The sequence below is a fragment of the Astatotilapia calliptera genome, chromosome 11, assembly GCF_900246225.1.
Source record: "Astatotilapia calliptera chromosome 11, fAstCal1.2, whole genome shotgun sequence".
Lineage (NCBI taxonomy): Eukaryota > Metazoa > Chordata > Actinopteri > Cichliformes > Cichlidae > Astatotilapia > Astatotilapia calliptera.
This window is the reverse complement of record NC_039312.1, coordinates 18,428,509-18,439,560: the sequence shown is the minus strand read 5'-3', so window position 1 is coordinate 18,439,560 and position 11,052 is coordinate 18,428,509. Positions and strand designations below refer to the sequence as shown.

Sequence of the window (11,052 nt, the reverse complement as noted above, 5' to 3'; positions counted from 1 at the left end):
GACCTCTGACATCAAACGAGGCGTTTTCGCCCAGAAAACTGTCGCTCACTAGATATTTTCTCCTTTTAGACCAGTCTCTGTGAACTCTGTGATTAAAATCCCAGCAAATCAGCATTTTCTGAAATTGGCTGATTAGATACTTTTTCACTAAACTTACTTACTAAACAGTTATACCTAACAAAGTGGCTGTAAGGGTATTTGTTAAATGACAACTAGGCCACCACAGATATCTCATAGGTTTTATTTACTTTCTGACTTGAAGTGGTGTTAAAATAAATACAAAAACAAGGTGTCAAGCTGAACACAAGGATTAATGTTGAGAACTTTTTCTACATTTTAAAATGGAAAATTCCATCTGCATCTTCACAAATTTCCACTTTAATCCAGGACTTTACCAACCCCTTAACATTTAAAGCGTTTACAATTAAATGATGACTTGAATGATGACAGAAAGCGCTAAGAAAGTTGTTTAGCAGAATCTGACGGTGCTTGATATTTCCTCAGTGTAAATGACCACAGCTACTTTGTGGCTGCAGCAGAAAAAAAAAAAAAACCCAACAGAATAGGCAATAACTTTTAACAAACAACCTAGTGAGCAGTTCCTATCTACATACAAGATAAAAGTGTTCTTATAAAAAATATAAACTACAAGCAATAATGGGGACAATTACAGAGATATGACCTTGGTGTTCTCCTGAAGAAATCAGACCACATGCCCATTAAACCCGCACAAATGATCCCCTTTAGGAAAAGCCACATTATACTGGACAGGCAAAAAACATGCCAAAATCAGCTGTACCATAGTGGTTGCTTCAGTTGTGAGTCATAACAAAAAGGCTAGCCATACTAAAAACATGATGACGTAACCTGTGTGCATTTGTACAACAACGTGGGGCGGGATACATATATGTGAATATATATTTGGAGTTTTTTTTACATAGGGATGGATCTAATTTATGATGTCTCTGAATAATAAAACTCATGCAACATGTAAACATGTTATTTCGCTTCCTGCCACTAACTAAATATTTACAAGACATAGTAGTGTGCGCATATAAACAACACTGTAAATGCTCTTATTGTTGTGTGAGAGGAGATCTTTCCACGTCATCCCAGATGATCAGGTTGTTCTCTCACTGGTAGCATCAGTTGCAGTGATGAGATATACAACAGTTTATACCGTTAGCGTCCTGCTTATGTGTTGATAGGACACATTAACAGGAGAATCAGTCATGCAGTTAGAGCAATGTACAATCAAGTGGTGACATAAACTGGAGTAAAGGTTCAGAAGGTAAAAAAAAAAAAAAAGAGATTAAAAAACCCATCAGTGGCAGAGGTGGTGATATCAGAGTACCTCTCATCATGTCAGAGTTTTTCACCTGAGTCTCTGAATTTCACACGTAGGGTCGAGAAGTTGTCAGACCACAGACACCCCCTGCACGGGACAGTTAAGAGCTGTTACTATGTCGGGCCTCTCGATGCGGGCCACTGCAGAGCACAGCAGTCCCAGAGTGGAGCCTTCTTTCTGGGCCCAGTTAGAGAGGAGTGTGTGGGCCGGGGCCTCTCCCCGCTCGAACAGATCCAGCTGTTCAGGCTCATAACCCAGCGCCGCGCCAAGGTGCCTCCAGCCTCGGCCGCTTCCTTCTTGCAGGAGGCGCTCCACCTCTTCCTGTCTTTGTGGAGGTAGGTTCGTGTAAAGACGGCTGTCCTGCTTGTCTCTCATGTTACCTGTGAAAACAAAATCCAACCAAAGTTACCACATCTGTCCGAAAAGCAGTAGCAGTGCTTACAGTATATTATCAAAAGCTATAAAAAATACCACAAACATGGGCGCTAGAATAATTGTGTCCTTTTAGAAATACCAAGTTAATTATTGCAAAATTAGGAAGTTTACAGTTGTTGTGGAAAACACTGAAAACTTAAAGGTGATACAGAGATTTCATCCAAACAAAGAGACTTTGTTTAGTTTTAGTGTTAGTTTCTGAAAGCCACAATGCAATACATGGCTTGTCTGCAAGACATCAGTCTGCAGACAAGCTTATATAAAACGGAGCTATGGTTATAATATAACTTTTTGAACTTGCTTTCATATATATTCAATCAAATCGCTTTTCTTAAATTAACCCCTGCAAAATACAGTTGCATTTTATTATAATAAAATAGTAATAATGGATGAACTTGAAAATGAAATTCCTCCTGTGGAAGTTTCCAAGCTAACCAATAAACGCGGCAAAGCTCATGGAGTTGTCTCAAAAACAGAGGAGGTTAGACCAAACACACGTGATTTAAAAGGGATTTTCACGGCACGTCAACTTCCAAGAGACACGGCAGGCGGCATCATGCATAACTTTAAAAACTCATCGGTAAAGCAGCAAACGTCCCTGGGCATGGAAGAAAGGTTTCGCCGAGAAGAATCAGATGTTTAAAAACAACAGCTGAGATAATAACATATGACTGATGTCTTGGATTGTCTGAGGCACCACGTCATTTAAAAGAATAACACAATGCGCTGAGTGGATAGACTGTAATCGCTCGACTTTCCAGCAAGAAATCATTCCTCGGCGTATTTCCAAGTTAGGACTGGTTCCTGAAATGTCCTCACTTCTCATTTAGAGGCACTGAAAATACTTTTCAGGCTTTTAAAGAAAGCAGCGTGAGCTGAAAGTGTTTGGTCACGAGGAATGAACTAAAATTCCAAAAGCGTGGGAGAAACAACAATAAACATTACCCTTTGGCCTTCTTCTCATCATTAAAGTCAAGCATTGTTATTGTTACTTAAAAACTTTAAAACTGTCAACCTGGTTGCATAAATATGCACACCCTTAACCTAATACTTTGCTTCAGTGACTTCTTATTTTAAAACACCATCTAGTCTTTTTAGGTAGAACTCTATCAGCGTGACACGTCTTCACCCTCCCTCGCGTTGTCTCCTGTGCACAGCTGTCTTCACGTCCGCCCACAGATTTCCTGGTGTGTTTATAGATGTCGGGCACAAAATTTTAATCTTCCCCTGCTGAAGTAATTCTTTTGTTGATCTGGATGTATGCTACGGGTCATTGTTGTGATGAAAGATGACATTCCAGCTGAAGCATGATGCTGCTGCTGCCATGCTTCAGCGTAGCTATTGTGCTCTTTTGGTGATGTGCATAACTTTGGACTTTTTTGCTGTAATTCCAAGTCTTGTCATTATCCCACATGCTTTTAGGAAGACCGGATGTATTTTGTTCTGGAAAACTAGCAAGGCTTGGGTATTTTTCTCTGCAAAAAAAGGCTTCTGTGTTGCCACCCTACCACATAGCACAGACATATGAAGAATATGAAGATTGTTGTCACATGCAGTACACAACCAGATCTTGCCAGAACTTCCTGCAGCTCCTTTAATGTCTCTACAGGCCTCTTGGCAGCCTCCCCGACCAGTTTTCTTGTTATCTCTTCATCATTTTTTGAGGGGTGTCCAGTTCTTGATAAAGTCACTATTGTGCCATATTATTTCCACTCGGTGATGACTGTCTCCATTGTGCTCAATGGTATATTTAATACCTTGGGGATTCTGTTGTACCCTTCTCCTGACTGATACCTTTCAGCAATTTGACAATTTGTAAACTCTCAGTGGCCCTTTTTGCCGTGACCAGATTAGTTTAACAAAATCGGTTGATTTTGGTTAATCCTCAGTTATATGAGGGTGTGCACTCTTATACAAACACACTACACATTAAGCAGTTTGCTTCTCATTTGAATTGCAGAGGTTATTTGTCATATTAAAGATGGAAAAAGCTCTGAAATTATTTATATTGACATCACAAAAACCCGCGATGGGTGGAAAGGTTGGTTTTTTTTTTGTATCCACTGTTCTCGGGGAGCTGCTAGATGTTTTAGCAACATTTTTAGAAAGCTTGAATGATTTGAAATCAGTTTAATTTAGTTTCATAGCGTCTGTGGCTATCATACCTTTGCTGGGCTGGTTGTCCTGTAGGCTGTAAGAATCCAGAAATACACCACTGTCACTCTGAAGCTTCTCTCCTTCTGGAGATGTTCCCAACTCTGCTGCACGGGCCTTAGAGAGCGCCTTCTTCTGTTTGCATGACCTCCAGCTGTGAAGACCACAGTAAAAACAATGATAGTTAATTACCCATTAGGTCCTATTTTTAATCACTGGGGGAATATGTACAGATTCTTATGCACATTTCAAAATAAGGACCCTTCTTCAGTGAAAACCTACCATTTATAAGCCACATAAATAAGCAAACCCAGCACCACAGCAGCCAGAACAGACACATATACAAGAATGTTGCTGTTGCCGCTCTCTTCCTGTGTGGTTAAATCAGTCGTTCCAGGAGCAGGACTGGTCTTCCCGTCCTCCGTTACGCCGGGCCACCGAGGAGCATCGGTTTGACCGGGGCGAGAGAGAATGTGCAGCTTCTTCTCTGTGAAGATTAGGAGATGGACATGCGCCACAGTGAGGAGCATTGCATGTGCACATTTTGCACGTCAGAACACATTTGCACACCATAAATTAGGACCAGATGTAATGATAGCCTCAGCTATCCCACTCCCCTGAGGTTTTCAGACCTTTCATTGCCCCCGTTTCCAGCCTGATTCTCCCTCCTGCCGTCTGCCTATTTTGGGATCAAACAGTATATCGTACTGTGCTGACCCACGAGGGGTCAAAAAGTCATGACTTATGGACCCACGGTGTGCACAGATGACCTAACTCCTGGAGAGCGGGTGTAGCCATTTGGGAGCGAGCAGACTTGCTGTCAGGGTCAGCAGCCTCGCTTGACCTTCAGGTTTTTGAGACAGTTAACCTAAAGACCTGTCAAGCTCATATCAATTGGACTACAGCACTTAAGTGGGCTCTTTTTCACAACTCATGTTTCCCAATTCACAGTGTTACAAAGTGAAGCGTAGATGCAGATGTTGACCACATGTCCTCATTTTTTCAGAGACTCTTCCGCTGCTTGTCTCCCCCTTCCCTTCAGCTCTCTCTTTCATCTTTTTTATGCACTATTGCCTGCATCAGATCTTTAAAGGATAAAGCTCTCACTATTCTTTATTTTCCAATTATCAGCCAGTTATAAAATCAAGACCCCAATCAACCCACTGGGTAATTTATTTTTAATATAATTTATTTTAATAACTTTTACAGCTGATAAAAGCCTCCCCCATGATTATTCATGGTTCTTGGTTTATTCTTGTTAAAAGGGAGTTTTTCTTTCCCTGTCCCTTTATGCATTTTATTTACCGAGTCTAAATCTTTGATAAAGCTCACCCATGCAGAGTGTGTCAGATTGGGGCAGGCAGGACCGGATCTCCACCTCATTTTCAGAGCACCGAGCGCAAGGCTGACAGGGACCTGTGGGACGAACCGCCTCCGAGAAGGTTCCAGGGCCGCAGGTGGCGCACACAGTGTCTCCCATAGAGCCACACTGCTGTACAACCCCCTCACCACGATTGCATTTGGAGCAAGGTGCGCACGAGCTGTACGAGCTCAAAAAGAAGTAGCCTTTGTCACATTCACACTGTGTGTTTTGAGTGGCAGAGCATGGAGAGAAAGTGGGAATACTGTGTGGACACCTAGCACATGGAAGGCAAGAGCCAAGGTCTTCAGATGAGGAAAATCTGCCTATGGGAAAGATTACAAACTCTGCGTCAAACTGGGTGAAGAAAATGATGAGGCACTTGAAACACGCTGAATCAGAGTAGTAACATTAGATTATAAGTGCTTACCCTCTGGGCACGGTGCACATGTGGTGTCCTTTTTCCCACATTCTACCTTCACTTCAAACCCAGGAGGGCACAGACTGCAACACTCCCCTGATTCAGTGAACTTACCGCTGGCACAGGCATTTCCAAGAGTAACCTACAGCAAAAGTGACACAGTAAGAAAAATAAGATACCCCTACTGGGTTTTTTTTAAGGCAACAAATCATACGTTTGGGCCATTTTTGGATATAAAATTTTAGGACTGCACGATTAAAGAAGCAGCAAAGAAGATAAACTGTAAATGCCCCCCCCCCCCACACACACACACACACCCCAAACCCGCCTTGTTTTTATCTTTCGATCTGCCTTGGTTTTCACCCATAAGTGCTCTTAATCCTTATCTGCAAGTGGGTAATGGAGGTCCCAGCTTGAGTTATGACATGACGAATAGATCAGACATTCCTAACAGCTTGTGCAGGGAGCGAGGGTGCCTGACAGGAGTTGCTGGATTTAATCACATGGCTTTAGGTCATTGAAAAGAATGAAACATAAAGGGGGAAGTAAAACAACCAGAAAAGGAGCGTGAAAGAAGTAAAAGAAAAAAGAAAAAATCTGAGTTTCTGCCTCTCCACTCATTCTAAATTCTGTGTGAATGAGCGCTCTCTGTGTGAATTAACTATACTGGTTGTGGCGGTGACTGGGAATAAAGGAGATGGCCCCAGGCAAGAGTGTCAGTTAACCAAGGCTGCTCAGCATGAGAGTGTCCGTTTGGGTAAGAGGAGCGCTTTGAAGTCACAAAGCCCCGCAGGTGTGTCTGTGAAGGTCAGTATTTCACTAACACGCCCTTCTCCAGGCTCTATGCAACGGCATCTTAAACATGCACACATATTTAAGGGAGATTGACCTACTCCGCCTGGGGCCTGACAAGAGCAAACAGATGTCTAACAACTAACCTCCTGCAAAGGAAAAAAGTAACAGCTAAACAACCTCAATGATGTCTCTCTTTGTTTCTGAAGTCTGCCAAGACACTCAGGAGACATGTGTGAACCTGTAGCCTCCAACAAAAGCCCCCCAGATAAAAACCACACACTCACGCACACACACACGCGCGCGCACACACACACACACACACACACACACACAGAGACAGTGGTGCGACTCCAGTCGCGAAACCCAAAATGTTCCGTGCTGATGATACAGGTGAATCGGCTTTGAAACTGTGCTCGACTCGTACCAAAAACAACAGCCGGTTTGACCGCACAGCTTACAGAGGAGCCTGATGATATCTGAACACCAGCCACACAACCCAGAACAGAGGCATTTAGGAGACTGGGGTGGTAGGATCCAGCAGGGAGGAATCAGGATATCTGAGTTGGCGTCATAACCACAATAACTTGTAGCACAGAGGTATCCTGGTAACCCTGGTTTGCCCTCTCCATGTGACTGATGAAGTGCTTAATAACCTTTTGGCCTCTTAATCTATCCTTTGGTAAATATTTAGTGACAGTGGCTCTGTTTTGTTTTTTGGCATTTTTTTGGTGTGTGTGTGTGTGTGGGGGGGGGGGGGGGGGGGGGTTGACCTCGAGCTTGAATTTGTAGCATTTTATAACGCCTGGTGTGGGTCTGGTTGGTGTAACTCGTTAAACTTGGCTGGGGGGCCAACTGTACGGAGAGCAGGCGCCAGCAAATGCTTGGCGCTTAACCCATTGGACTCCAGTATACAATGAAAGATTTCATTCATGCCACACTGGAAACCAGCGGGAACTGACATCTACTCCTTACAGGAATAAATATCTACTCAATGTAAATTAAATAGTACTCCTTAAGGGTAAATTGAACTTTAAGTACTAAGAGGAGTAAATTATACTTTTACAGGACAATGATGAGTTTCCTGTTTAAGTCTAGAAAGTAGACATAATAACAGAAAAAACATCTAAATTATTTGTTGCTTGTAAACTCAGAAGGCAAAAACTGTTATTTTTAGTTTCGTGCCACATAAATTGACACGCTTTGCTTTCTAAACATGTATATAACTTGATTCCGTTTAATTATTGGCTCTTGTTAATCATCTTGCTATAGCTTGTGTGGCTACAACGTCATACCTTGTCATTATGTTCACTTTTCAAGCAAAGTTTAATTTCCCTCAGAGTCCTCTGGGTCTTATCTGTTGTACTGGGGGGATATAAAGTCTGAGGGGAACCAAGCTGCAGTTGCTTTTTCCATCAAGGTAAGAAGCTGCAATCTAAAGGGATTCCCCAGTGAGAACAGACGGACCACCGAGGAGCACAGCTTTCAATGGGGCTCTCAACTCCACGGCTGCTGGAGTCACTCAGTCATCGGAGATCTCACACACAAACACACATACACAATTCATTTCAGCCGCCTCTCTGCCTGAAACATTTTCTGAAGTGAGCTCCCTTTTAAAGCCTGCGGATGTGAGTTTCCACTGTTAATCTAATCTGTGTGAAAATAAACATGAAAAGATTGCTCTTCGCCTGTGAAGATGCTGACCCATGATATTTCACAATCCGGCTGTGGCAACAACAGTGAGAGGTCTTTCAGCAGAGTCAGCCCAGGCTGAGAGGGGAAACCTGTCTGAGCAGCACATCTGTGCCCATTCCTGCTATTGGTGCAGTATGCAGGCAGCATGAGGGACAAATTAAAGGACACAGGGTTCCACCACAACCGTGATCCTAAATCAAACGAGACAGCGCGCGCAGATACACCAACTATTCATCTAACGGTTTTCAACTCTCACCAAAGTAAATGAGGTAATTAAAAGTACTAAATGATCCTGAAGTCTGCCTACTCTGTGGAAATTCAAATTAGGGTGGGAACACACTAAACTACCCCCTTGCATGCACACACACACAAACACCACAAACTGGGAGAAAATGATGATAATTGCCTTGCTCCGGATATCCAGACCCCAGCAGTAGTAATAGACTAGGCCACATTTTCACCAGGAACTGCCACTAGCAACAAATGTATCAACGCGTACAGTAAACTAAATGGAAAATGTGTTGTAGAAAGAGTTAAGGTAGTAGAAAAACACCCAACTTCCACACTGAATCATATAGTGACTAATGAAACAATTATTTTTGGAAACAAAAGATTCCTTTTGTGTTTTTCCCAAATGAAAAGCATCTTAAATTCCACAAATTAATCCTACTGATATTATAATTATAAAGAGATACCTATCTTTTTTAGAACTAAAGCCTTATCTAACCACTTTGATCTAACAAAAGTGCTCTGACTCTTAAAAAGCATGTCTAGACAGGACTACAAGCCCCATGGGCTTTTTCAGGTAGATGAGTGTCAAATTATTGTCTGCAACTGTGAGGTAGAGGTTTTCTTTGCACCCTGATCCTGGCTTAATGGTATGCTATCAAACACCACCGAAACTATAATCTGTCTTTAAATCATACACCATTTATTTTAATGTGGCTGCTTAATCTTGATAAATGGTGTGCTCCTGGGTTTTGTTCCTGTTTTATGTGTTTGGTTCATTGTAGCCGGTGTGATGGGCTTAAAATGCGAAGTTTCGTGGGAAAACAATGAGATTGCAATAAATAAATAAATAAATAAAACACACACACAAGAAGAGGAAGAAATAGTGCCAAGGAGGTCTTCAGTAGGCTTCGTCTTAGCATGTGCATCTGAGAAATATGTTTACCACGGTTCGATTCCAGTTTTGTCAAGAGAGCCTTTCAAAGACGCACTAATTTTACTCTATTATCACCTCTGACGCTTATATTCACCAACATGTGTCGTGTGACAGCCCTGACGAAGTACGGTTCTGTGTTGTGAAACAGATTTCCTTTGGGAGCAATGGTGCAAACTGAGCTGGATTAAGTTTACTCAAGTTTAAACAGACCCCTGATGTAAAGCCACGAGTGTGGAATAAGTAAGAAACGCCTTATAAAACACGTCAAAGTGAAAATCTGACTTTAGCTCATGTGGTGGTAAAGCGTGCAATAAACTGTAGCTTACTTTTAACAGCAGAAATGCGCATACGACAAACGGTTTCATGTCTTCAGCTCCAAAATCCTCTTTGGCTTCGACACACAGGGGCGTCTCAAAATCGTCCACAGAACAGTGTTTTCACTCTGCAGCCTCCAACAATGGCATGAAAAATGCCAAAACCTCAAGTTCCCCGAGTCTAGTTAAATACACCAACTTGTCCTAAAACGCGCTGGTTCCACAGAAAGGAGAATTCGATCATAGTCCAGTAACCAGATGAGGGTTTTTACGCGTGAGGAAGCAGTTTTAAAATGTGTATAATCCTTCGGTCTTCTCCGCGTAGCGCTGCAGCCCGATGCGTCTGTGTCAGTGCATTCCTCAATGTTACCTTAAAACAAAGTTTCTTCTGTCTCAGCTCACAGGACGCACCAACTGCCACACTCCTGCAGCTTTGCAACAGATGAATCTGCTGCGAGTTCTCAGGAGCCTTTTCTCCTCCCATCTATTCGGCTTTCAGTGCGGCTTCGTGATTGGCTGCATCCCGGAGCTCGGAAACAAGTACAGACGATACAGGAAGGGAGAAAAGTAAAGGTAACCGTCATTGTTATCGACTGTGTGTCAATGTTATGTATCTAATGTTACGTGTCTACAGGCTCAGTGCACTAGCTTAAAAAGAGCAACCCCAAAGTTTCCAGTATTAAACACAATAATGGGACATTAATACATAAACAGTCTTGTTAATAAATGGGATAAAGGTATTAGTTTATAGACTAGACTGTTCAGATAGTTTGTACTGATATTTATTAATTTTTTCCAAAATTTTATTGTAATTATTGCCTCTCCTGTATTTATCTGTCTGCTCTTTTTGTCAGTTAGCCAACAAAATAAGACTTTACATGCAGATATGAAATGTGTTGCATTGTTGGATACTTTTTTTTAAATCTGAAGCTGAGTAATCCTAGTGAAAAATGCGTAAAAGCAGGACTTTACCGATCACGTTTTACTGCGTTAGGCCCGACAGGGATGCTCGCAAAGAGCTGTGATCAGTTGTTATCAGAAACAAAAGAGGGCATGCGAATCAAACAAGCGCCCTTAAGAAGAAGTACATGTTTGATCTCAAGTAATTCAAAAGATTAGAAAACCAATCCAGGCTAAATTACACACCTTGTAAATTCTAGAGAGCGCATCGCAGGGGGCCCGGAGACTTCAGAGGCAAACAAATGGAAAGATCTCTCAGACACAATACTACTTGCACTTCAAAGCCTGCCGAGAGATAAGAGGAGACTGAGGATGTTCCTCCTCTGATAAAATGCCAAAAAATATTTGAGACAAGCAGGGATCTCCTTTGCGTTCATTCATAACAACTGACAAAGTCTCCGCACTGCA

The 11,052-nt window shown here is 42.2% G+C and overlaps 1 protein-coding gene across 2 annotated transcripts; it reads right to left on the bottom strand.

Annotated features, from left to right (window-relative positions):
- Positions 1 to 362: 362 nt before the first annotated feature.
- nradd (neurotrophin receptor associated death domain) lies at positions 363 to 10,211 on the bottom strand. Of its 2 annotated transcripts, none has more exons than XM_026185685.1 (6): positions 10,055 to 10,211; positions 5,728 to 5,860; positions 5,270 to 5,623; positions 4,220 to 4,424; positions 3,949 to 4,091; positions 363 to 1,728 (listed from the first exon to the last, which is right to left on the bottom strand). In XM_026185685.1, exons 1-6 carry the CDS (start codon positions 10,166 to 10,168, stop codon positions 1,418 to 1,420), a joined length of 1,260 nt encoding a protein of 419 aa, XP_026041470.1. In that variant the 5' UTR covers positions 10,169 to 10,211; the 3' UTR covers positions 363 to 1,417. The 2 variants fall into 2 exon arrangements, with proteins under 2 accessions (XP_026041470.1, XP_026041471.1); XM_026185686.1 differs by having other exon boundaries at positions 9,697 to 10,122.
- Positions 10,212 to 11,052: the final 841 nt, after the last annotated feature.

Coding starts and splice junctions, on each gene's coding strand:
- nradd (XM_026185685.1), bottom strand. CDS start 10,168: ATGGGAGGAGAAAAGGCTCCTGAGAACTCGCAGCAGATTCATCTGTTG. Junction 5,624..5,727: donor ATGTGCACCGTGCCCAGAGG/GTAAGCACTTAT, acceptor TCTTTCCCATAG/GCAGATTTTCCTCATCTGAA. Junction 4,425..5,269: donor ATCTGACACACTCTGCATGG/GTGAGCTTTATC, acceptor TAATCTTCACAG/AGAAGAAGCTGCACATTCTC.